The sequence below is a fragment of the Lepidochelys kempii genome, chromosome 10, assembly GCF_965140285.1.
Source record: "Lepidochelys kempii isolate rLepKem1 chromosome 10, rLepKem1.hap1, whole genome shotgun sequence".
In the NCBI taxonomy this organism is placed as follows: Eukaryota; Metazoa; Chordata; order Testudines; family Cheloniidae; genus Lepidochelys; species Lepidochelys kempii.
The window spans coordinates 33,026,400-33,052,703 of NC_136389.1; the positions used below are offsets into that span (position 1 = coordinate 33,026,400).

A 26,304-nucleotide genomic window follows, 5' to 3' on the forward strand; every position below is an offset into this window, starting at 1 on the left:
TCTCACTGTACTGCTCTTCTTTAAGCTCTCTGAGATTTGGATGTCTCAAGGAAATGGTAGTGAGACAGTCTTTCCACACTGAGGTACATGGCCCACAAAGCTGGCCCAGGGCAGCATTGCCCGGATAGTGGTTCAGCCCAGGTCTTGGCAGAAAGATTTCTATGGTTACAGCCAGCACAATGTGGCTCTTTTTTCTTAGTTGGAGACTAAGGACTGAAAATTCCTGTCTTGCCAGGTCATGCCTGAGGCACACTGGCATTGGGGAAGGTTGCAGTACAGTCTGGGGCTAAAACAACTTCCCTCTAAGGCATCAATAATAGTTGTATGTGCTAACTGGACCCCTTCCTGTACTGAAGTGGGAGGAAAAGTTTAAAACATGAAAAGGTCAAAGTGGCTTTCACCAGAACTCTGTGGGTGAGGGGAAAGAGGGTAGGAAACTTTCCAGGTGAGACTAGAGCCTATGCAAGGAGGCTGGAAAGGAGAATTTTTTCAATATCAGTTTTGAGGGATAAGATCAATGATCACTTCCAGTGATCATTATGAGGGGTCATTTTAAAAACTGAACACTAACTCACCACCCTTTGCTTTTTGAGCTTCACTGATGCTTCCAACCCTCCCCTCCTCTAAGCTGGAGCAGCCTATGGGAAGAAAGTTTCCACCTGTGAGTGGAGTCCCCAATGTATACAAACTGCATTGATGAATGGTAATATACCCAGCCCTTCAATCTTCTGCCATGGTCCTGGGCAAATACCTCCAGCAGCAACTGAGCACTAGGAGACTGCCAACAACAACAAAAATACAAGCAGCTACTTTTGCCTCACCAGTAATTGTACAGGGCTGGGCCTGGAGGTGGGGGCTCCACAGCTGTTGGAGGGGAGATTTAAGCATCAGGGGGTACAGCTGCCACTCATGTCATTTAGGACAAATACAGAGGTTTGTGCTTAAATTGGGGTACACTGTTGCCCTCCTGTAGAGGTATGGCTACAGGTTACCCCCACACCTCTGCCTTGTTTTAAGGAGCTGATTAGCCTGGAGAATAAAAGTTAGCTCCCCTCAGGGAATCCAGCGATCAGCACTCCCAGCAAATGAGTGTGGCCCTTATAAAGAAGAGGCAGTTTCCACAAGGACTTGACTGGGTTGTGCAGCCACCCCTGCTGGCTGGATTTTGAAATGCAGGCAAGCAGCTTACAGCAAAGGCAGAAAGCATTAACCCACCTTCTCAGCCCCCTAGCTGCTTGCCTACAGCATACCATCTCCCAGCACACCCCACACACTAGGAGGCAAGGCTTTGTGCTGTTACTGATTAATAGTGCTTTGTCAGCAGGGGAGAGTACTGCTTCCCCTGGGCATAGGCTATCTGTGTTCTGCTCACCACTCTCTCCCCTCTCAACAGGGGTGGGAAGAGCTCCTCTGGAATCAGACCTCTGCCTCACAGCACTGACCTGGCTGTAGTGGGACACCACTCCTCCAAAGGCATTCAGGTTGCCCACTGTGGGCTTGGTGTAAAGGTACAGTGGTATACCCTTTCCAATAGCACAAACCCCTGCTGTGAAAGTCTAGGAGACTTGAGCCTGCTGTGGCCCATGGTTTCAGAAGATAATACATCAAGCAATCCCAGCTCTCTAACAAAGACAGAAAATTGCATATGAAAGCTACTGGGGAAAGAAAAAATTATATTCATCTGCATCCTGTGCAGCATGAGGAAAGCTTGGTTTCCTTAGTTAACCAGATACAATTCACATGCTAGAAGATCCCTCCAAAACCCTCCCCAGCCCTTGGACAGGGCTCCTGCAATAATATCTATAGTGCAATTCAATTCACTGTCACACACTAGAATCTGGTTTCCATGATGATTAGACAGTCTGAGGGGGAAGATCTGTTCCTTTGTGACAAAAGCGGCCCTCACTTTTGAGCAATCAAGTGTCTGTTGGACATAAGGAGCAGAAGGCAAACTACTTCCTTTGAGAGTCTCAGGTTAGGAAAGAATGTCACAAGGTTTTACATGCAGCTATGGTATAGGTAAGCAATTCCACCTGTTGAGGTTGCGCTAATAAACTGAATAATTTTGGAGGCAAAAACCAAAGCTAGTCTGTCCAGAGTGCCCAGAAGAATGCCAGTTGGAGATCCAGTTGAAAGGAGTGGAAAGTCAAGGTTTCACAACACTACACAGAGTAATTACCAGTGCCAAATTAAGCCTCCTGAATGAATTCCATGCTCCCTGTGCAACCTTGCATCCATCCCTGCAGAGATGAATTGACTGTAAAGGCCAGTTTGCAATGAAGTTCTCAGGGACTGCACCTCTCCTCTTCCACCTCTCTGCATGAAGAAAAACTCCCTTACGAAGACATCAGAGTATAAACTTTATTGGGTCAAAGGCTTTATCACAATTAAGTTACATGAAAAAGTTAACCGTTAACTTTAATATATACAAGGACTTGCTCCCCCAGCCCATGGGAAGTTATTTGCTCAGCAATTGCTACATGCCAGGGCAAAAAAAGGACCCTAATTTATAAAATTGGTTTTGAGCCTAGGGTCCTTGCAGCATGAGCAGCAAGTTATTCTGCCTTTGGGGCAACTGAGCTGTTTTTGGAGCAGTTTGAATCCCCCCCCCCCCCCACCACCACCTTCTCCTTGGGAAGGACAAAGTGCAATTCCTGATTGAGCCAGCTCTGAATGCTCTGTCCCAGTGTCACAAACTATGTGCTTGATCAGCATGTGAGGAGCTATACTACATTGGAAGGGGCAAACTAGCAAACCCTAGCCTGCTCAGGGATATGAAGAGCTGATCATTTGACAATAGGTGGCTAAAGCCATCCCCTGATTTAAGACCCGCATCCGGTCACTACAGATTTTGGCTTCAAGTGGCAGTTGTGGAGCTAGACTACAATTCCTGCATTAAGTTACTAGCTCAGAACCCTGCTGGGTAATTATATCGATTACTAGGTGTGGTACCATGCAGTATTTGGATTATTGGTATACAAACAGTCCTAGGCATTCACTGCAGATTCTGGTTTATTGTTTACTTAAATCTTGCATTTAAAAACTCCACCAACAACAGAGGAGCAGTCCCAAAAAGTGTGTGTTCATCTGCTTGTGTCACCATGAGGTAACTCCATCTAGTATCCATCCATCACATCACATACCAGGCTGCAACACCTGCAGCCAAGGCAATGCAAGCTGCAAGGACAAACTGTATGGTGGGCTGCTTCAGCATGGCCATGGCAACGTGATAAGGGCAGCCAGAGTCCCCCTTGCCTGCAGGGAAGGGCAGAAAGCACTGTTAGCGATATTACATTAAACTGCATTTCTGGGGTACTTGTAATAAAAGAAAACCTACCTAGTTTTGTGGCATAGTATGGGCACTTGCGCAGGTCTCCTTTTCCATCATGCACTGGGAGCCCTCCATCCTGGGCTTCTTCCGTTAACAATGCACCAATTTTGTCCAATTCATCAAATACCTGCCAGGGAAAATGAAGATTCAATGAGAGTCACCAAGAGCATACAGCACTTCACAGCCATTCTTGTAAATTTCACTTAAGTGCAGTTTGAAGCTGAAGTGTCATCTCACATTTAGTCTCAGTTTCCAGATCAAATTAGCTCAGCTAACAAGAGCTGCTGGCCAAGGTCTTCAGAAGGGACTGGTAATTTGGGTGCCCAACTTGACATTTTAAAGGGGTCTGGGTCTTCAGAACATGCTGATCACCCATCTTCTCAAAAGTTGGACCCCCCCCCCCTACAACCCACAGTCACTTTTGAAAGTCGTTGCTTCTTTTCCTAGCTGCCAGCCCTGCAAACTCAGTCTGAGGCTTGAGTGTTAAAACTGGGCACCTACCTTTAATACGTCAGCTGAATTAGGAATTTTGGTGAAGAACCAAACCAGTGAACTTGAGCTCAGGGGTTCTCAACCTTTTTGCTGAGACCCTCTCAACATGCTATAAAAATTCCATGGCTCACCTGGGCCACAACAACTGGTTTTCTGCATATAAAAGCCAAGGCCAGGGCTAGGGGGTAGCAAGCAGCACAACTGCCCGGGCCCCATGCCACAAGGGGCCCACAAAGCTAAGTTGCTCAGTCTTCAGATTCAGCCCTGGGTGGTGGGGCTCAGGGCCCCAGCCCCATGCAGTAGGGCTTCAGCTTTCTGCCCCGGGCCCCAGCAAGTCTAACGCTGGCCCTGCTTGGTGGCGGCCCAGGCCCCTGGTTGAGAACCACTGCTTTAGCTCACTCCTCCAGGGCAGACTTACTCTGCAAGGCTAATGAGAATTAAATTCTCTCTTCTAGTTCTGATGCACTTGGCAAGCGGGGCCATTTTCAGACTAGAACTAAACCCTTGAACAGAGTACTAGGGTTTATTTTTAGTTCAATATTTAGTAAATGAAGTGTGCAGCTCCAAATACTCTGAGGCTAACAACATGACTTCTCTGTTGAAATGCTACTGTGCAGCTTGCTCCAGCAATGTTACTCATTAAACAGAACAATTTCATGCAGCACTGTAAAACAGGATGAGCCCTTTACATACTGGCACCTGAAACAGGTGTCTAGGTTGCAGGTGAATCTTGTGGTTTGTGTGGACTTTACAGGACACAGCACTCCAGCCAGCAACAAAGGTAGCAGAACTTTCCGTGAGCCCTGTGAAACTGGAGGGACAGGGTACTGGCCCTCTTGTACTGGAACGAGTGGATCCTTAAATCCTAGAGGTTGTGAAGAAATCCCATCCTCCACCCTTCCGTGACAGTCATGAAGGAGGGGAAATAACCCTAGATACATCAAGGAGGGATCACCAGCAAGAGGGCACATCCCACACGGTCAGTCCACAGAGTTATTATATGGGGACCTTGGCTCTTCTTCCCCCCATTATGTTTACATACAGAGCAGTCCTAAAAAACAAAGATCTTGAAATGCCTACTGGGGACTATCTGTGCCTACAGGCCCCTGAAAAACAAACATCGGAGAAGTGCCAACATCTGACTGTCATAAATAGCACTAATTGTTCTCTAGTGCATCACATGAAATCCACAGTCTCTCTACTCCTGTTTACTCCTAAGGAGGGCAAATGTCAGTTTGGAGGGGTCAGCTCCATTTACAGCCCTATTTAAAACTGATTTCTCCAGAGCTGGCCGGGCCATGGGAATGTTACAGCCTGGAACTCTGCCCTGTTTGCAAGTGAGAGATTCAAGAGATCTTTCTTGTTCATCTTACAGGGTTTCACTGAAGGTGAAATGCCTGCACAGCACCAAGCATATTCTGGGAGCTACTGTTACCTGGGACTCTGACTTTTTTATTCCTGTAAGACAGGGCAGGGTGGGATTCTACTCCACACAGATGAGAATGCTGCTTTCACCAGCAGTGTTCCCAGGCCTCTCCCAAGTGCCTAGAGGAAAAGTTGGGAGGTCTCAGTGAAGTGTATTAGCAACTCAAAAGAGCCTTGAGTATTGCAGAAGGGTTGAGGCCACCAGGCTCTGCTGCTGTTCCTTTCCCTTTAGACTCTGGCCTGAAAAACCCCTTTCCCAATCCATTCTCTCCTCAGACATTCCTGCGAGCTTCACTCTGCTCCCTTTACTCCCTGTGAACACATTTTCGGTTCCCCCCTGCCCTGCATCCCGCCCCCAAACAGAGTGCTGAGCTTCATCATTACCCTTGATTCTGTCTGCTGGCAGAGAGCCCCTCCCAACTTGGAGTGTGAGGGAGTTTTAGTCAACAAAAGTTAAGGAGAACTACAGCACCATTCGCTGGGACCTGTGTCCCCTATGTTCTGAACCCAGCTATCACAGCTTGAACAAGGCAAGAGAGTACTTGGATAGTTTTATTCCAGGGTTTTTTTTTGGGGGGGGGGGGGAGAGAGGGGAGGGTTTGGCAGGGGGGAGAAGGGGAGGAAGAGAACTACTTTTGGTAGAACTGAACTGGGAATGTAAGAAATCATAACTTGTGCTCCTCTGTGCTCTCACACTCCAGCCAACAGGGGAAAGCGTCAGGTAGGGATTCAATATGACATGGAAGAACACATCAAATAAATAGGGCAAGACTATGACAGAAGCATCCTGCTGCTTGGTGCGAAGCTTGGAGAGGAGGCTCAAATAGTTTGCATTTAACTTGTGTAGAAGGTACAACCCAGCATGCTCAACAGGGTAGATGGGTGCTGTTGGGATAATTGGGCCTACAAAATTTACCTTAATTGTGAGTTCAACTGGAGGAAGCGAGTGTTGATGAGAAGAGAGATGAAAGGCAGGGGAAAGGGGGGGGCAGACTGAATTACTCTAAACGAAAAGGCCTAATGATGTAATTCAAAGACTGTATTAAGATCATGCCTGGTAAACAAGCACGGAATCAGAAAATCAATGAAACAAAATAGAGGTGTCAAAGACTAGGCCTAATCGGTGGAATAATTAGGGGATAGGCCCTTTGTGGGTCTTTAAAGAAAGATTTGGGGGAAGAAAAATATTGGCTACTTGAGCAAGCTTCACCATCATGGTGCCACCCCCCACTATCTCCTGGGACCCTGGGCCTTTGTCATCTCAATCCCGAGATGTTCTGACCAGACGAGGCCAGAGAGGAACCTAATTTAATACTATTTAATGCTGGACAGTGACTGGGTCATGTTAACCCCAACTAAATTAATCCAACAATACTTAAGTGCATAGAGGCCAAAACAGGTAGAACCTGTACATCAAAACTTGTACTCTCCCATCTGACTGATAGGGAGTCAAAACAGGTTGTGTGGTCCTGATGACCCACTGCATGCTGGAATGTTTAGTCTCTAGGTTACACCTTCAGATTAAAGAGGTAAAATACCTACAGTCTGCTCCATTTTATATAAATACAAAGCAGCCCTCAGAATCCTGCTAAATCGTCAAGTCAGCCTTTAGATGGCCAGAATGTGGAAGCTCCTGAGTGTATGATGCATTTGGCTAATTAAGTGCTTCCTTGGCACTCCAAAAGGTTGGAAGTAGGTTCAGATAAGTTTGTGGGGTTTTCCCCATTGGAGGAAGCCTGGTTTCTTCCCCTTATCTTACTGAATACTTAAGCATGTATTAATTATTGGCATTACAATAACTCCTGGAGGCCCCAACAAAGATTTGAGCCCAAGCATGGTAGTGCTCTCTCTACGTGTCCTTAGTAGAGACATCAGATGCAGTTTGCATTTCTTGTTTAAAAGGCTTATAGCTCTACTCTTTCCTCCTTCCCCTGTTTACATTACACCTGGATTTAGCCAACGCCATCAGTCCTGCACTGTCAGGAACATTAACGTTCCGTCTAAACCAGGTAGAAGATTAAAGCAGTGTAGCTTACTTAGGTACAGGCAGTTACAAGAGTTTGGGGATGCATGGTACCTGCATGTTGAATTCAAATGCCTTATTGGCTTCCTCCACAATCCTCTCCTTGGCTTTCTTGTCCAAGTCCAGGGCATTTATCCTGGCCCTGTAGAACTGTTTGAACTGCTGTGCATTGGAAATGTTGTCAAACACATAGAACTGGATCCCTTCCCCAGTACTGGGCAGCTTCAAGGCCCTCTGGGCTACCTTCTTGAGTACCTGGCCCCCAGACAGGTCCCCCATGTACCGTGTGTAGGCATGGGCTACCAGCAGCTCTGGCTCATACTGCCCAACATGATGGATTCTGTCTACATAACTCCTAGTTGCCTCTGAACACTGAATCTTCTCTTTCCAATTTTCCCCATAGAAATACTCCATGTCTTTAGCCAATGCTTCTTTCCGATGAAGCTCTAGAGGGAAGTACAAAGGGGCAAATGCAGGGTGGTCCTTGTTGCAGTCCATTTCCTCTTCCAGGGCAGAGTATGTGTAGTAAAGTGCCACAGTAGCCAACTAGGAACAAAAGCACAATGTATGTGAGAGACCACTTGCTGGAAAGAATGATGTATTTAGACAGATTATGTACAGACCCATGCGTTCCTCCCAATAAACCACACTCCATACAGACCACACTTGCCCCACCATATTATCTATTAGGCTAGGAAGGAATCTTAAAAGGAAATGGTGAAGTCCCTTTGCTTGGGACACATCCAGACATGAGACTGCAGGGACAATCCTGCAGGAACTGACAGAACACAGATGAGATGTCCTGAGAAATCTTCTCTCCCTCAGATTTCTGTACTGGAGAACAGACTTCCCCTCAAGGCATTGGACTGGGAGCCCAGAGTTCTAGGTTCTATTGCCAGTTCTGCTATGGACTTGTCTAAGGTGATGCAGCAAGTCACTGAACCCCTATGCCTCAATACCTATCTGTAAAATGGGAACACCACATCCTACTTCAAAAGGGCGTAGAGAAGCTTAATTCATTACTGCTTTAAGCCCCTCTAAGGGAAGGCACTATTTGGATGTGCAGACTGTTATGATCAAAAGATGATGTTCATATGTCTATGCTGAATGCTCTGATCTGCCCAAAAGGGACTGGCAATTAAAACAATAGAGAAAACACCTTAGTATAAATAGCTAACATAATTCCCAATACTTTCTGAAAATTTCAACTGCACTGGCATTTATAGACCTGAGGCATGACGTTAAGGGGCTTCCAGAAGCAGTCATGACAATGGAGCGGTGGCTGAGCCAAACACAAGTGGAGTTACAACGCTCTGCACCAGGTCACAAACACCAAGAGCAGGGAGGCAGGCCCAGCCCCACAGGACATGAGCTGCTGCTGCTGGACACATGTGAGGTAAGCTCACTTTACAACCTCTCCCCAGGGCCTCCCTTCCACACCAAGCCTACCACCCATCTAGAACCTTCTTGCAAACCACTTGTCTGTGGGGACCCACTGTTTTGGAAACACTGCTTTAGCTCTCCATTAATTGGTTTTCCAGACCAGCCAGCACAAGGTGCTGTGGAGCAACTTTTAGCAATTTGGGTTGGGAGTCAGCTTACTATGCCAATTCTGTAGCACTACAAGGTACTGCTAATTCTGGGAGTGAGACACCATGCTGGATTCCCTGACATGTTACACACAGTGTCACTTCTAGGCAAGTCAGGTTTCCAGCAGTTTAGTTTGATTTAGTTTGCCCATGACAAGTAAAAATCCACACCCAGAACATAAAAATAATATTACCTGGCTCTTATATAGCCCTTGTCATCAGTAGATTTCAAAGGGCTTCAGTCTGATGTAGGGAAGTATTATCCCCATTTTAGAGACTGGGAACTGAGGGAGAGAGGCTAAGCAAATTGCTCAAGTTCACACAGGAAGTTTCTAAAAAAGCAGGGAACTGAACCCAAGTCTCCAGAGTCCCAGGTTAGTGCCCTAACCACTGGACCATCCTTCCTCTCATTGTAACAGTGTGTCATGTCTCCAATTTGGGATAGAGCTTTCAACTCTACAGCTCAAGAGCTCATCACACATGCTGTTAAGGAAGCAGAGTTAGAAAGTACAAACCTTAAAGAGCTCCTTCTTGATCCGTCCTTTCAGGAAGTCTTTGACAAACTGAGTGTTCTCTGCACGATCATGAGACTCTTTCGTCCCCTCCTTGAGCATCTCTGAGAGGTCAGTGGGACTGTGAAGAACAGAAATTCACAAAGGGCATGAGATGGAGAACATGCCCAAAGGATCCCAGGAAGATTCTGTATGTCTTAAGAGCAACTTTTAAGTTACACAGGGCCAGGGCCAGGCCCATACTTTGGACCAAGGCAGCTATTTGTGCTTCAGGCCAGTCCTGCATTAGACCTGGTGGAAAATGAATTCCTATTTGCTGATGGCAAGCTCCAGGAAGATGCCACCTGTGTCTTTTTGTCAATTAGTGCTAACTGACATCCAGCTCAAGACAGTTATTCTCTGGCTCAAAATGTGGAGGGGAAATCCTGCTTCTCTGGCCACAGGGGACACAAAAAGTGCCGCTCCAAAAATCAGCCTGTTTTTTATTCCTGTGCACATCCCTAAGCTTCAGGGATACAGTTTACATGAAATATATTACATAAACCTGTGTTGTAAGGTCCCCCAAGTGAGGTTTTGGACACCACCATCATGGTCTCTTAAAATGTTGTCGTTTGGATAGGACTGTGCCATCACATCATCACACTGTCAGCATGGAAGTACAAACACCACCATACAAAACATGCTGAAGAACAATCACCACAGCATGACGACATTACACTTGTCCTCTTGACATTTGGGGTTGTTTTGAACATCCAGTCCCAATATGTTAGCCTCTGAAACAGGCAGTCTCATCAAACCCAGGACTGTCCCACAAAGTCATCATCAGTGATTACCCCAGATGCAACAGAAATCCAACTGACAATGCTCAGAGAATAAGATCAAGCACAAAGGTGACAGCAGCTCATAAGAGATGTTGAATATACTACTGAGCTATAGTAGTGTGAATCCACATTCCAGCACAGTCTGGATGTGCCTTGAGGTGTGACAGGTAGCAATACCGGCAGGAGAGAGAGGCTAACAGGTATGGTCCATTCAGACACCCAAATACCAAGTCATTAAAACTGACTTTTTTGCACAAATTCTCCTACCGTGAATTCTGAGAATATAGTAGAACCCCAGAGTTACAAACTGACCAGTCAAACGCACACCTCATTTGGAACTGGAAGTATGCAATCAGGCAGCAGCAGAGAGGGGGAGGGGGAAAAAGAAAATACAGTACAGTACTGTGTTAAACATAAACCACTAAAAAAAAAAAAAAAAAGAGAGAAAGTTAAAAAAAAAAAAAAAAAGATTTGACCTGGTAAGGAAACTGTTTCTGAGCTGGTTTCATTTAAATTAAGATGGTTAAAAGCAGCATTTTTCTTCTGCATAGTAAAGTCTCAAAGCTGTATTAAGTCAATGTTCAGCTGTAAACTTTTGAAAGAACCACAATGTTTTGATCAGAGTTACCAACAGTTCAGAAAAAGAAAAGGAGTACTTGTGGCACCTTAGAGACTAACCAATTTATTTGAGCATGAGCTTTCGTGAGCTACAGCTCACTTCATCAGATGTTTACCGTGGAAACTGCAGCAGACTTTATATACACACAGAAATCATGAAACAATACCTCCTCCCACCCCACTGTCCTGCTGGTAATAGTAACAGTTCAGAGTTACAAACAATCTCCATTTCCAAGGTGTTCGTAACTGAGCTTCTAATGTAATCTCAGAATAGTAACCAAGCCCTTCACCACATGGCTGGTGATCTCCCTGTGATCACTGTATTAGCTGTGCACCTTTGACAGCCTCAACTGCACTCTGCCCATTAACCCAATCTCACTCATGTCTATTAACATTCCAAACCTCCGAGCTGCTTCAGTTAAAAAACAACCTGACCTCAATGTTTTCCCTACTCCCAGTTGTGGAATTGTCCCATAGTCAGTCCTGAACTAGTGCCAACTCGAAGATCGCTCAGCTTGTGACCCATCACAGGTAGGAAACAGTAACTCTTCCTTCCCAATGACACAGGACTTTCTTGTTTCTGGTACTAGTGCCTTGAGATGGCAGATTTTAATAATTTACTACAACAGATAGCCTTAGTTCCTGTCTTCCGACAATGGCCAATGCCAGATACTTCAGAGGGAATGAACAGAACAGGTAATCAAGTGATCCATCCCGTCACCCATTCCCAGCTTCTGGCAAACAGAGGCTAGGGACACCATCCCTGCCCATCCTGGCTAATAGCCATTGATGGACCGATCCTCCATGTCTAGTTGGCAGCCGGTGTCAAGTGGAGTACCCCAGGGGTCGGTCCTCAGGCCGGTTTTGTTCAATATCTTCATAAATGATCTGGAGGATGGTGTGGATTGCACGCTCAGCAAATTTGCGGATGATACTAAACTGGGAGGAGTGGTAGATACGCTGGAGGGCAGGGATAGGATACAGAGGGACCTAGACAAATTGGAGGATTGGGCCAAAAGAAATCTGATGAGGTTCAATAAGGATAAGTGCAGGGTCCTGCACTTAGGACGGAAGAACCCAATGCACAGCTACAGACTAGGGACCGAATGGCTAGGCAGCAGTTCTGCGGAAAAGGACCTAGGGGTGACAGTGGACGAGAAGCTGGATATGAGTCAGCAGTGTGCCCTTGTTGCCAAGAAGGCCAATGGCATTTTGGGATGTATAAGTAGGGGCATAGCGAGCAGATCGAGGGACGTGATCGTCCCCCTCTATTCGACACTGGTGAGGCCTCATCTAGAGTACTGTGTCCAGTTTTGGACCCCACACTACAAGAAGAATGTGGATAAATTGGAGAGAGTCCAGCAAAGGGTAACAAAAATGATTAGGGGTCTGGAACACATGACTTATGAGGAGAGGCTGAGGGAACTGGGATTATTTAGTCTGTGGAAGAGAAGAATGAGGGGGGATTTCATAGGTGCTTTCAACTACCTGAAAGGGGGTTCAAAAGAGGATGGATCTAGACTGTTCTCAGTGGTAGCAGATGACAGAACAAGGAGTAATGGTCTCAAGTTGCAATGGGGGAAGTTTAGGTTGGATATTAGGAAAAACTTTTTCACTAGGAGGGTGGTGAAACACTGGAATGCGTTGCCTAGGGAGGTGGTGGAATCTCCTTCCTTAGAAGTTTTTAAGGTCAGGCTTGACAAAGCCCTGGCTGGGATGAATTGGGGATGGGTCCTGCTTTTGAGCAGGGGGTTGGACTAGATGACCTCCTGAGGTCCCTTCCAACCCTGATATTATATGATTCTATGATTCCACAGGTTGACTGTGCATTGTATGAAAAAATAATAGACAGCAGGTCTAAAACACAAGGAAGTAATTTCATTTGGTGACCCCTAATTCTTATGTTATGAGGAGGAGTAAATAACACTTCCTTATTTACTTTCTCCACACCAGTCATAATTTTATAGACCTCTATCATATCCCCCCTTAGTCATCTCTTTTCCAAGCTGAAAAGTCCCAGGCTTATTAATCTTTCCTCACACAGAAGCTGCTCCAACGTCCTAATCATTTTTGTTGCCCTTTTCTGTATCTTTTCCAATTCCAGTATATCTTTTTGAGATGGGGCAATCACATTTGCACACAGTATTCAAACTGTGTGCATACCATGGATTTATACCAGAGGCAATAGGATATTTTCTGTCTTCTTTTCTATCCCCGTATTAATGATTCCCAACGTTCGGTTCGCTTTAACTGCTGCTGCACATTGAGTGGATGTTTTCAGAGAACCATCCACAATGACGCCAAGATCTCTTTTTTGAGCGGTAACAGCTAATTTAGACCCCACCATTTTATATGTAGAGCTGGGATTATGTTTGCTAACATGCATTATTTTGCATTTATTAACATTGAATTTCATCTGCCTTTTTGTTGCCCCATCATCCAATTTTGAGAGATCCTTTTGTAGCTCTTTGCAGTCTCAGACTTAACTATCTTGAGTAGTTTTGTATCGTCTGCAAATTTTGCCATCTCACTTTTTCCAGATCATTTATGAATATGTTGAATAGGCCTTGTCCCAGTACAGACCCCTGGGGGACACCATCATTTACCTCTCTTCATTCTGAAAACTGACCATTTATTCCTACCCTTTGTTTCCTATCTTTTAACCAGTTACCATCCCATGACAGCTTACTTTGCTTAAGAGCTTTGGTGAGGGGCCTTGTCAAAGGCTTTCTGAAAACGAATGAATTAGCAGGATAAACTGAAATTAAGAAAATATTCTTTGCATCTGCAGAATAGCCTACTGCCATCAAAAGCTCATTTAGAGAGACAAGGTGGGTGAGGTAGTATCTTTTATTGGACCAACTTCTGTTGATGAAAGTAAACCGAGCTCTGCCAACTTGAGAGCTTCTCTCTTTCACCAACAGAAGCTGGTCCAATAAAAGTTATTACCTCATCCATCTTGTCTCTCTAATATCCTGGGATCAACATGGCTACAACCACACTGCAGAAACCTGGTTCCAGATGCTTAGCCAGTGACTTCCACCAGTTCTTTAGCTTGACTTTCTTTAAAAGCTCAGCAGCAAACATATACTGCTTGAATATTGTTTTTATATTTATTAAAATAATTTAAATTAGACTATAGTCTATTTAAGCCTTAACACTGGTTGCCAATGTTAAATGGGTTTACTTTTCAAATGAAAACTGAATTTAAATTAAGACAACAAAATCTGATTTTTAAAGTCAGTTTTGATCCACTCTAATAAACTGCTCTATAGGAGATGATAAAACACTCTCACCCTTCAATCCAGCAATGATTCCAGCCTCATCACCACATTCACTTCCTTCTAGGTCTTCCATGCTTGCAATGAATGGACCAGCCTCCCGATCCCAGTGTGCCATGCCATGCCCTCAGCCTCTCATTCAAATCCCACTTTAAGGTCCATCATCTCCATGTAGCCCCACAAATATTACTCAAATGCACTCTCCACCCCAACCTTCAGTACAGGAGAGACCATGAAAGGCTCTTTCTGGGTTTCCTAGTGCATCTGATTTTATCTACATCTTTTAGATTAAACTCTCTAGGGCAGGGACTGTGGGTATTGTAGCTACTGAGAACACTCTTGGTGCATAACAAAAAGAGTCAATATACTCCTGGTTATAGACGTGCGCTGCATTTTCATCTCACTAGAGGGTTTTTGATTTTTAGTAAAGTGAATAGATGCACTTTATCAAGTCACAGCATCTCCCGGTGGATCCTTAATGAAAGGGTTCATCTTTGCAGCTGCTTCACCCCAGAAATGCACAAGATAAGACTTTTGAACCGTCCAGTGATTCAGGAGGGATAGATTATTGCACTCCAAAATATACAAGAAAGGGAAAATCTCAATCAGAATATAAGGAATTATTTCTTGGCAGAAAGCAATTAGGTTGTGGAAGAAACCCTATTAACTCTTGTCATTTGAAACTGGATGGGATAACACTGTAGGAAATAAATTTGCTGGCCCCAGGGAGATGAGCTGGATTAACTAGTCACATCCCAATACATCCTCATCACTAGTCTTTCACTTCAGCCATTTACAGATATCCTTCTCTCCTGAATGGGGGTGGAATATATATGAAAAAAAGTGTTCCCACATTACTGAAAGCGGGGGTGGGGGGAAGAGAAAAAGAATGGGGACAGCAAACACCACATTCCTGCCTGCAACCCACATGCAGAGATACCCCTCTAGGAGACAAGTTGTTCTAACCAAGTAAAGCCCCACACTCACTAGCCAGGAGGGCCTGACAGGACTCACCTGACATTGTCGTCCTCTTCTGTTTCCTCATAGCGGACATTCTCTGCCTCATCTACCCCCTCAGAGGTTTCTGTTACATCAGACGGCATCTCTCCACAGACCTGATCTTCCTAATGTTCTCTTCACTTCTCAGTCCTGTTTGGAAACAGCCAGAGTTCATCATCCAGTTATTTCAGCAACACTTTAAGTGACTGAAGAGCAAAAACTTGACTTTAATAAAGCAGAAGATTCCTGAATGAGGAGTGGGGGGAAGCACCAAAAGCTGCAACTCCTTGAGCTAAGAAAGTCTTAACTCACTCAAACACATGCATTGTCAGTCGACAGAGCTGTGCACTTGACGTCCTCCCTTGGTGGGCTCAAGGATATAGGGCATAATACAAGCTTACCTGTTTATGGTCCAACACTGCCTTAGAAAACAAAGAACCTTGTGTCCCCTCTTGCAGCTCTAAGCAAAGGCACTGATAGCCTCAGCTCAGAGTTACATACAGTGCATAACAAAGCAGCTCACATACTAATAAACCGTAACCTTGTGCAAGAAAGACACCTGTAACTCAGCAAGCAATCCAAGTTAGGCTTCCCACTCGGGTTTGGTGAATCAACTGAGCAGACTAGAAGACCTGTATTTCACCAGCCTGCATGATGATACTTCTGAGCAAAACAACTCTCTTCCACCAGGACTGCAAAAATATCCCTAGACCGTCTGCAGAAAAGCAAGATTTAGAGCAGAGTGACTGACCTGGGGAAGGAAGGGAAACAACCCTCCCCCCTAGATCTTTTTCATCTTTAGTTTCTGGGATTTGAGCTGCAACTGACTCGCTTACATCAGCAACCTGCAGCCTCTCCTCTCTCCTATTAGCACTGCAGTAAGTTACACCAGCTAAGCAACAAAGGCAGACAGCTTGGCAGGGAATTAACAAAGCCTCTCTCTCTGCAACGTAGCACATCTGGAAGGGAAGAGAAATGGGTCATGGGATTGCAAAACAATGCTAGCAAAACAGGCCTCCAGATTGCACAGTTCTTTTCAAAAAGGCAAGGCAGAGTTCACTAGCCTGGCTTTCCGGGACAGGCTCCACACCTGTCCAAAGAGTTTGACAAAGCAAAACTTCTGTGTGGCTGAAGCATTTTTCTTTTGTTCCCCTTACATTACTCTGTTCCAGCATGGACTCTCCCAAATAATAGATCCCAATTATTCAATAGGCTTTAAAAAGGACTACTTGAAAAAGCTTGAGATAATATTGAATCTGTTCCACTGCACACTACTTTAAAGACTAGGAGCCAAACATCTGGCTTTTATTACCAACTCTGACTCACTGACACTTTAGGTAAACTACTCTGCCTCTGTTTCCCTCTCCCTACCCCCCACTCTGAATCTGTAAAATGGGAAATAAGACAATTAGCTGATAGACACTAATCACCACTAAGTTAAGAGTAGAAGATGGCAGAGCTGACAGATAATGCCAGAAGGCAGCTGGGCACAGACCAAGCCCACTGCTTATTATTTAGAAAGCATGTGTGCTAAACGCTGTCTGACCAAACACATTTCATCCTCTTATACAGTGTCTCCCAATCACCTCACTATGAGCCAGATATGTACATCACCACTCACCTTAAGAAAGCTTGTTTTAGACCTCCATGTCTATGTTTGGAGGCTGGGAAAACAGTAAATGAGATAAGACTGTTTAGAACAGGCCAAGCTAGTTAATGTGAAGCCAGAATTGGCAGCTCAGTCCCCAGCTCCCAGTCTGAAGAACAAACACACAAAAAGGATGCATCAATTATAAATTAACTGCCCTTCCAGTTAATGACCTCTGGTTTCCTAACCCTCTCCTTCTGCCTTCCAGTAACTGCCCTACCTTCCCCACCACTTTCTCTAAGTTTTACTAAAAATTTTCAAACAAAAGGTTCCAGCTGGAATGTCCTGAAGACTGAAGCCTTCAGTGATACACAAACAGCACAAACAATAGCCAGATAAGCCAGCCCTGCACAATGTGCCTTGCTCAAACCTGAAGGCATTATCACTCACAGGGTATGTCTACCCTGCAATTAAAAACCCATGGCTGGCCTGTGCCAGCTGACTCGGGCTCAAAGGGCTTGCACTAAGGGGCTGTTTAAACTGCAGTATAGGTGTTTGGGCTCCAGGACCCTGTGAGATGGGAAGGTCTAGCCCACGCCACAAGAGGCCAAGTCAGCTGGCGCAGGCCAACTGCAGGTGTCTAATCACAGTGTAGACATACCTACAGTGACCACAGTTAATCTTTGGCTTCTACTAAGAATACCAACTGCCCCAAATTGTGATAGCCATTATGCTAAAGACACTTGCCTACTGGGAACTGGCCTAAGACCCAGCATCTCATTTCATACAAGTTACCAACACTCTTTGTATGGTAAGTTTGTCAATGTAAAACTGAGCCAGATTCAAATTTCTGACTTAGAGGTCACAGCCTTGTAACTCTATTATCAATCCCCCCACAAGCCAGGCAGTGCCCACAATCTTCACTCCTCCTGGAAAACCAGTCAAAGCCTACTTTACGTGTTTTCTGTTGGACACGGTAAGCCTGTCAGAGTTACAAAGCTTTCCAAGCTTTGTCTCTGCAACCATGTCCTATTTTCCTCATTCCCTTTCTTTGATTACCGCCCCAGTTCCAACAGCAAATATGCATGCTCTAACAGCTACCTGTTAAATGAACAGTACGTGTTCTCCAAGTGCTACACAGATACTCAGTTTTGCTTAATGCCCCTCTGAGATGGTATTAATCTCATTTTACAAGGAGGAACTGAGGCAGAGAGGTTAAGCGACTTGCCCAAGCTCACACAAGGAAGTCTGGCCAAGATGGGGATGGAAATAGAATGTCTCCTGCATGCATAGAAACAGCAGTAGGTCAATCTTGTCTGCACACCACTTCCTTACAGCTGAGCTCTCAGTGAGCATTTGATTTAGTCCCTGCTCCAATATTTCAAAATTCAGGTTTTAAAGTCATAAATTTGCATCCAAGCCCAATCATTCTGAAAGTTCAGTCTTATGTTCCCCAGAAAATAAACCAAACTTTTGGAGAAATGGTATACAGATCTAGAACCACTACTGATATGGAAGCAGAGCATCTCTGGTACTGCAGCAAGTTACACCAGTTAAGCCATTTCAGCAGGAAGCTTGGCAGGGTAGAGTAAAGCTTTTCCCCATGCAATGCAGCACATCTGGGAGGGAAGAGATTGCACAGTACTCTTCAAAAAGGCAGAGACAGTGTTCAGAGAGCAGAGAGCTGCTCTGAGACCACTTCCACTCACTCAATGATACAACAGAGGTTAAAAACAAAAAACAAACACCGCCCTCCCCAGCAAAATCCTTCGTGTAAAGGGAAGCAAACTGAACAAGAATATATTAAAAAAAAAAAAAAAAGACAGGCAAGAGGAACTGCATGAGATAAGCCACAGTAACATGGTTTGATAAAGGTTCTTAGCAACCAGGTTTTATATAACACCGACTCTTTGGTAGGATTATTTGTTTACAAAATAGACCCAAGTGGCCTTTGGACTCTTCTCCCACAGATTTTTTAAGACCAGCATTTTCCTTGAATTTCCAAATTCATAATACAGTTTATAAAGTTTCAGTAGCAGCAAGTACTTGAAAGCAACGGTCTCCTCTCCACACACGTATCAGATTTTCTTTAATTAACACAAGCACTTTCCTACAGCTTTTGTGCCAGAGAGAAAAATGGTATAGCATAACACTGCTAGTTATGAAGCATATGGCATGTGCAGGAGATACTGTTTTAGAGGCAAACAGACCTTGAAAGATTGACAAGTCCCAAAAAAGCACCTTCGTTTTACATTTTCTTGTAACTGATTACAACAGAGTTCTTCTAGCTCCATTTTCATGTAATTTATCCTTTAAAAAGGGCACCAGTTCCCGTAGACCTACATACAATGTAGGGCCATATGCTGGAGAAAACCTCTTTTAAAAACACTAAGCTTCTAAAGGGTAAACTGATAATTTTAAAAGACTGAAAATACCTCCACAGTGTTTGTGGAAGTTCCGGGCCAGCAAAGTCTAGGAGGCCAACCCTCTCCAAGATTTGAATTCATTCATGGGGCATGGGAACTTGAAAATAAGGAGTCATACTAACTTGGCATATTTACCTTCATACCATCTGTTCTAGACTCTGACTGTTGAGTGAAAGGAACAGACTAGAGTCCCCTTCCCTAGAGCAGTGGTTTTCAAACTTCTTCCCTGGCTACCCAGTTGGAGAAAATTGTTGATGCCTGTGACCCAACAGAGCTGGGGATGAGAGGTTTGGGATGTGGAAGGGACTCAGGGCTGGGGGTGTAGGCTCTGGGGTTGGGCTGGGGATGACGGGTTTGGGGTGCAGGAAGGGGCTCCAGGTTTGTGGGGGTGGGGCTCAGTGCGAGAGCAGGGTATTGGGGTGTGGGCTTACCTCAGATGGCTCCTGGTCACTGGGGTGCTAAGGCAGGTGCCTGTCCTGGCACTGCGGACCATGCTGCACCCTGGAAGCAGCCAGCAGCAGGGCGGGCTCCAAGGCGGAGGCACACAAGCAGCTCCGCACAGCTCTCGCCCACAGGCACCACCCCGCCTCCCCCAGGCTCCCATTGGCCAGTTCCGAGCCAATGGGAATACGGAGCCGGTGCTCGGGATGGGGGCAGCGTGCAGAGCCCCGTGCCCCCCCCCCACCTAGGAGCTGTACCTGCTGCTGACCGCTTCTGGGGCACAGCGCAGGGTCAGAACAGGTAGGAGCTAGCCTGCCTTAGGTGGGCAGCACCACCACCGGCACTTCTAACGGCCCGGTCGGCAGTGCTGACTAGAGCCGCCACAACCCACTGCCTTCCATTCCACAACCTAGTACTGGGTCGTGACCCGCAGTTTGAAAACCATTGCCCTACAGTCACGGTATTAGTAGGCTCTCGGAACAGCTCTGCCTGTCTTTAAGAGATATGCCTCCTAGATAAGCAAAGGTAAGTTATTTAGCTGCCAGCCTGCAGCTCCTGATGAGCTGAATGGAGTTTCACTCTCTCCCACTTACTACTTCAGGTACTCTATACTGAAAATGCAACAACGGCACAGCTGAAGTGCTGCAATGCTTCAATGTGGTCAATACCCACACTGATGGTGTATGTAGTCCCTGTCATAAATATAAAGGGAAGGGTAAACACCTTTAAATCCCTCCTGGCCAGAGGAAAAACCCTTTCACCTGTAAAGGGTTAAGACGCTAAGACAACCGCGCTGGCACCTGACCAAAATGACCAATGAGGAGACAAGATGCTTTCAAAGCTTGGGGGGGGGCGGGGGAGGGTTCTCTCTGTCTGTGTGATGCTTTTGCCGGGACCAGAGCAGGAATGCAGGTCAGAACTCCTGTAAAAAGTCAGTAAGCAATCAAGCTAGATATGCGTTAGATTCTGTTTTGTTTAAACAGCTGATAAAATAAGCTGTGCTGAATGGAATGTATATTCCTATTTTTGTGTCTTTTTGTAACTTAAGATTTAGCCTAGAGGGATTCTCTATGTTTTGAATCTGATTACCCTATAAGGTATTTACCATCCTGATTTTACAGAGGTGATTCTTTTACTTTTTCTTTAATTAAAATTCTTCTTTTAAGAACCCAATTGCTTTTTCATTGTTCTTAAGATCCAAGAGTTTGGGTCTGTGTTCACCTATGCAAATTGGTGAGGATTTTTATCAAGCCTTCCCCAGGAAAGGGAGTGTAGGGCTTGGGGGAAAGACGTTTCCAAGTGGGCTCTTTCCCTGTTATATTTGTTAGATGCTTGGTGGTGGCAGCAAAAAAGTCCAGGGACAAAAGGTAAAATAGTTTGTACCTTGGGGAAGTTTTAACCTAAGCTGGTAAAAATAAGCTTAGGGGGTCTTTCATGCAGGTCCCCACATCTGTACCCTAGAGTTCAGAGTGGGGAAGGAACCTTGACAGTCCCCCTCCTTGAGGCAACAGCTAGGTTGATGGAAGAATTCTTCCATCGATCTAGTGTTGTCTACACAGAGGTTTAGGTTGGCTTAACTATGTTGCTCAGGGGTGTGGATTTTTCAGACCCCTGAGCGGCATAGCCACTCATGGCTGTAAACATAGAATCAGAACTGGAAGGGACCTCAATAGGTCATCTAGTCCAGTCACCAGCACTCAAGGCAGGACTAAGTAATAACTTGACCATTCCTGACAGGTGTTTGATTTGTTCTTAAAAACCTCCAATGACAGATATTCCACAGCCTCCCTATACAATCTGTTCCAGTGCTTAACTATCTTGACTGCTAGGAAGTTTTTCCTAATGTCCAACCTAAACCTCCCTTGCTGCAATTTAAGCCCATTGCTTCTTGTCCTATCCTCAGAGGTTAAGGAGAACAATTTTTCACCCTCCTCCTTGTAACAACGTTTTATATACTTTCTCTTCTCCAGACTAAACAAACCCATTTCCTTCCCCACCCCAAATCTTCCCTCATAAGTCATGTTTTCTAGACCTTTAATTGGCCAAACCGGACAGTCTCTATGCAAAAGAATAAATGGATACAAATCAGACATCAAGAATTAGAACATTCAAAAACCAGCCGAAGAACACGTCAACCTCTCTGAACACTCAATAACAGACTTAAAAGTGACAATTCAACAAAAAAACCTTCAAAACCAGACTCCAACGAGAAACTACAGAACTGGAATTAATTTGCAAACTGGACACCATCAAAATTAGGCCTGAAGAAAGACTGGAAGTGGATGAGTCACTACAAGAACTAAAAAAAACCCACTAATTCCCCCATGCTAATTTGCCCCTACTGTTACTCACACCTTTTTGTTAACTGTTTGAAATGAGCCACCCTGATTACCACTACAAAAGTGATTTTTCATCCTGTTGATAATAGTCCACTTTAATTGAATTGTTGTGACCCCCTACTTGGTAAGGCAACTCCCATCTTTTCATGTACTGATATACATCTTCCTAGTGTATTTTCCACTCCATGCATCTGATGAAGTGGGTTTTAGCCCACGAAAGCTTATGCCCACATAAATTTGTTAGTCTATAAAGGTGCCACAAGTACTCCTTGCTGTTTTTGCTGATACAGACTAACACAGCTATCACTCTGAAACCTGTTAATTATTCTTGTTGCTCTCTTCTGGACTGTCTCCAATTTATCCACATCCTTCCTGAAATGTGGCACCCAGAACTGAATACAACACTCCAGTTGAGGTCTTATGGGCACAGAATAGAATGGAAGCATTACTTCTCGTGTCTTGCTTACAACACTCCTACTAATACATCCCAGAATGATGTTCGCTTTTTTTGCATCAGTATTACACTGTTGACTCATATTTAGCTTGTTATTCACTTGGACCCCCAGATCCCTTTCTGCAGTACTCCTTCGTAGGCAAGTCATTTCCCATTTTGCTTGTGTGCAACTGATTGTTCCTTCCTAAGTCGAATATTGCATTTGTCCTCACTGAATTTCATCCCATTTACTTCAGATCATTTCTCCAGATCATTTTTAATTTTAATCCTGTCCTCCAAAGCACTTGCAACCCCTCCTGCCTTGGTATCATCTGCAAACTTTATAAGTGTATTCTCTATGCCATTATCTAAAATCATTTATGAAGATATTGAACAGAACAGAACCCAGAACTGAACCTTGTGGGACCCCATTTGATATGCCCTTCCAGCTTGACTGTGAACCATTGATAACTTGTTGGAAAACCATTCCCAGAGAGTAGTTATGTACCCACCTTATAGTAGCTCCATCTAGGCTGTATTTCCCTAGTTTGTTTATGAGAAGGTCATGCGAGACAATATCAAAAGCCTTACTACAGTCAAAAATATACCACATCTAATGCTTCCCTGCACTACATCATTAGAATACACCTCTGTACCATTCACACAGTGGGGCTTGATAATCAAAATAGAAATCCTGTGGCAAAATGAAGTTGAAAATTCTATCCTTCTGAAAACATCCTTTTCCAGGGCAAAAGCTGTACACATCTGGAATAAGCGTAAACCCATTCTGAACAATCCATCCAAAATTACAGACATCTCTCTAATTTCACTCCAATTTCAGTACTCATCAGGTTTACTCTACGAATTCCCAATGAAGTTACTAAAACAAATATGTAGGTTTAGTTGTTAGAGTATGGATCTACAAAGTCTGTTCCTGGCTTGACCTCTGATGCCATGTGACTTGGGCAGTCATTTATGGACTGTGCCTCAGTTTCCCCGTCCATAAAAAGCAAACGATACCCAACTCATGAATTTGAGGCTTGTAAAGCTCTTTGAGATCCATTGATTAAGAATGCTTGTGCCCAATATTCGTACAGTCTTCTCTCTATCATTTCTGTTTTGTGCTAAGGTAATAACTGTCCTACTTTACTGAGTCCTAAAGAACCATGAGCATTTGTGTCATATCCCATTCATTCTATGGAATTTATTAAAGATAATATTACCATAATGCCTCATTCCAGAGAGGCTAGAGATTAACTGCTCAGAAACTGATCTAGTAGTGAGGGGACTAAGACTGCAAGAGCCAAACCCCAAGTTTGTCCAGGTATTGTCTGGTATGAGCAGAGCAGAAACTGAGCAGTCTGGTGTAGTGATCTCTGTATAGTGCTATAGATGTTCGAATTAATACTAAATGGGTATAATACTCTTAACAAAACAAAAAAAACAACAACAAAAGCCATTTAATACCTCAAGATTTTCAGCAGGAACAAGTATTAGAGCAAGACTAGAGAAAGGTTAGACACTTCTGAACAAGAACATCTGCATCTCCAGCTAGGGCAGAAGCTACCAGCCAGGCTTGTCAATCCACATGCTTCTGGGTACAGTCTAATCAACAGCAAGTCAGGAAAGAAAATCCCTGATGCAGAAGAGGATTATGAGGACTTTACACCTTCCTTTCTAGTATGGATCTGGTCACAGACAGGATGCTCAACTGGGATACCTGCCTAGGCAGATCTTTGGCCTGCACCAGTGTGCAAGTTCCTATGGGAACCAGTATAGGATAATTTTGCACAGAGGCATAAAATGGCAGCACTTCCAACCCCAAATTACAGCTTCTAACCCAAAGTAGTTTTAGGTAACGTGCAGAATAAAGAATGGGTGTTTCCACACACCAACCTCTGCCACCCCCATTTAAAAAAAAAAAGAAAGAAAGAAAAAGGTATTGTACTTCAGGGACGTGTTTCTAACTCTAAGTCTCAGCCATGTGCCGCTGGCCAGACAGGACCGAGCAGTATTTTCTTCAGAGTGCAATAGCAAAGTCCCCTGCCAAGTTGCCTATTGAGTGAAGTGAGGCAGCCCGTGTTACAGGTTCTCCAGCCAGGTCAGAGATGAGGCTGCTAGGCTAAGAATGGCCTTACTTTGCAGTAAGAAAAGGAGTACTTGTGGCACCTTAGAGACTAACAAATTTACTTACGTTGCAGTGTTTCAGTCACGAGCACTGTAACAAGATTCTATATATTTTTCCTTAGTTAATTTTGCCTAGTGATTCAGTGACCACAAAAAACAAAGCACAGTTAAGGTTAATTTTGCTGTCCTGTTCATAAAAATCACATGGGAGGTACCAATGAGTGTTGAGGCAAGGCCTTGTGCAACTGTACTATTTGGCCAGCTTTCTAATGCTTTTGATACATATTACATCAAATTAAATCCTCTATTGTTCTAACAGGAAGCTTCCATCAAGCCAGATGTGCCCAAGAGATATCAAGTGGGGTCAGTAACAGACAGTTACAATGCATTAAACAATTCAACTATGTTGGTAACAAGCCTCAATACATAGCAGTTATGACAAATGTGTTATTCATGTATCTCACAATGGAAGCATTACCAGTGAGGTGGGGACAGTAAGAGGTCTCGGAGAAATGCCATTTTCAAAGCTCTTTACAGAACTAAATTTGGACAGAGTTAGAGGTACAAGTGCCTGATGCCAGTTCTTTACACTTGTGTGTACTGTTAACAGCACACGGATTGTAATAGATCCAAAATACTATAAATATTTCCATACTGAAGGACCTTAAAAGTCCTTTACTAACAATTACAGTAAACACAAGGATATCTTCCATCTACCCATTAACTGCAGCCCTCTCTGAGATGGAACATGCAATCATCTAACCACACTACACAATAGTGTAGGATGATGGGGAATGCTATCCAAAGGAAACTGAAGGGTAAATTTAGGAAGACAGAATGATTATCAACGTTGCAATTCAGTCAGAACACTGCACTAATAGCCATATTACTCTTTGATAAAGAATTCTACGAAACTTTTCACCAGTCAGCACCTTGATTTACATCTTATCCAAAGGACAGCATTTCCAGCAACACAGTGCCCCAAAGTATAATACAGGGGCATTGGTCCAGTACTGACTCTGGAAGAAAAGCACCAATACCACTTCCTGACACACACAGAGGAACAATGTACTACTTCCAAGGGCCGACTAGCACAACCCTGAATAGTGTGCAAGATATGCCAGTTGCACCACAAGGTGAGGTAGCTGCAGGCAGCACAGAAGGTTGTGTGTTGGGTTTGAAAGAAAGATTCTTCCTCATTTAGCTGATGCCACGCCAGATTAGAACTAACCTCTGACAGTGGAAAGCAGGCCAGATGTGGCAAAACTGAAACAGGAAGAGACCACAAAGGACCAAGAAGATAGAAATTTTGTTGAAGATAAGAAACCAAAATAGGTTTCTCCACAACAGAGGTGAAAGGATAAAATTTGCACATACACGTAAGTAGCGAGGCTGCAACATTCTGAATGAAGCTACCCCAGTTCTCTGAAAAAAGCTAGCAAAACAAGCACCCACTAGCGTGGGGAGTCCAGTTACCCATGGAAACCGGTACATGATTACCTATTTGACAATATAGTTCACAGTTACCGGACTTGCCATAGAACATCAGTTCCACCATCTCTTTTGAAAGCATAGGATACAAGATGGGCAGAAGAGCTTTTTAATGGCAAAAAAAGGGATGTGACAAGGCTTTCTAGGATATCATGGGAAGGTGTTATTGTCACTCCAGTATGGCAGCTAGAACTTTGCTTCCTCACATGATTGTGTCTCCTCCAGGCCCACATGTACACTGTTGCAGTTGGCCAGATACACCATAGGGGTATGACACTTTCCATAAAAACATAAGACAGCCATAGCCAGAAATAGGAAACTGGACCTGATGAGGCAGTGACCTAACCTTTTGTTGTTCTAATTTGTTG

At 44.4% G+C, this 26,304-nt stretch overlaps 1 protein-coding gene across 3 annotated transcripts in view; it reads right to left on the bottom strand.

Annotated features, from left to right (window-relative positions):
* Nucleotides 1-2,347: 2,347 nt before the first annotated feature.
* The window catches only part of HMOX2 (heme oxygenase 2), a 57,863-nt gene continuing 33,906 nt past the window's right edge, over nt 2,348-26,304 (bottom strand). For 2 of the 3 annotated variants that reach the window (XM_073362763.2, XM_073362762.2), the window contains 5 exons: nt 15,107-15,241; nt 9,376-9,493; nt 7,326-7,817; nt 3,338-3,458; nt 2,348-3,255 (listed from right to left, as the gene is read on the bottom strand). In XM_073362763.2, the coding sequence (XP_073218864.1) occupies nt 3,131-3,255; nt 3,338-3,458; nt 7,326-7,817; nt 9,376-9,493; nt 15,107-15,195 (945 nt within the window). In that variant the 5' untranslated portion in view covers nt 15,196-15,241 and the 3' untranslated portion in view covers nt 2,348-3,130. Of the gene's footprint in view, nt 3,256-3,337; nt 3,459-7,325; nt 7,818-9,375; nt 9,494-15,106; nt 15,242-15,842; nt 15,931-26,304 lie in introns of those variants that run through there. The other variant, XM_073362764.2, reaches the window with a different exon arrangement.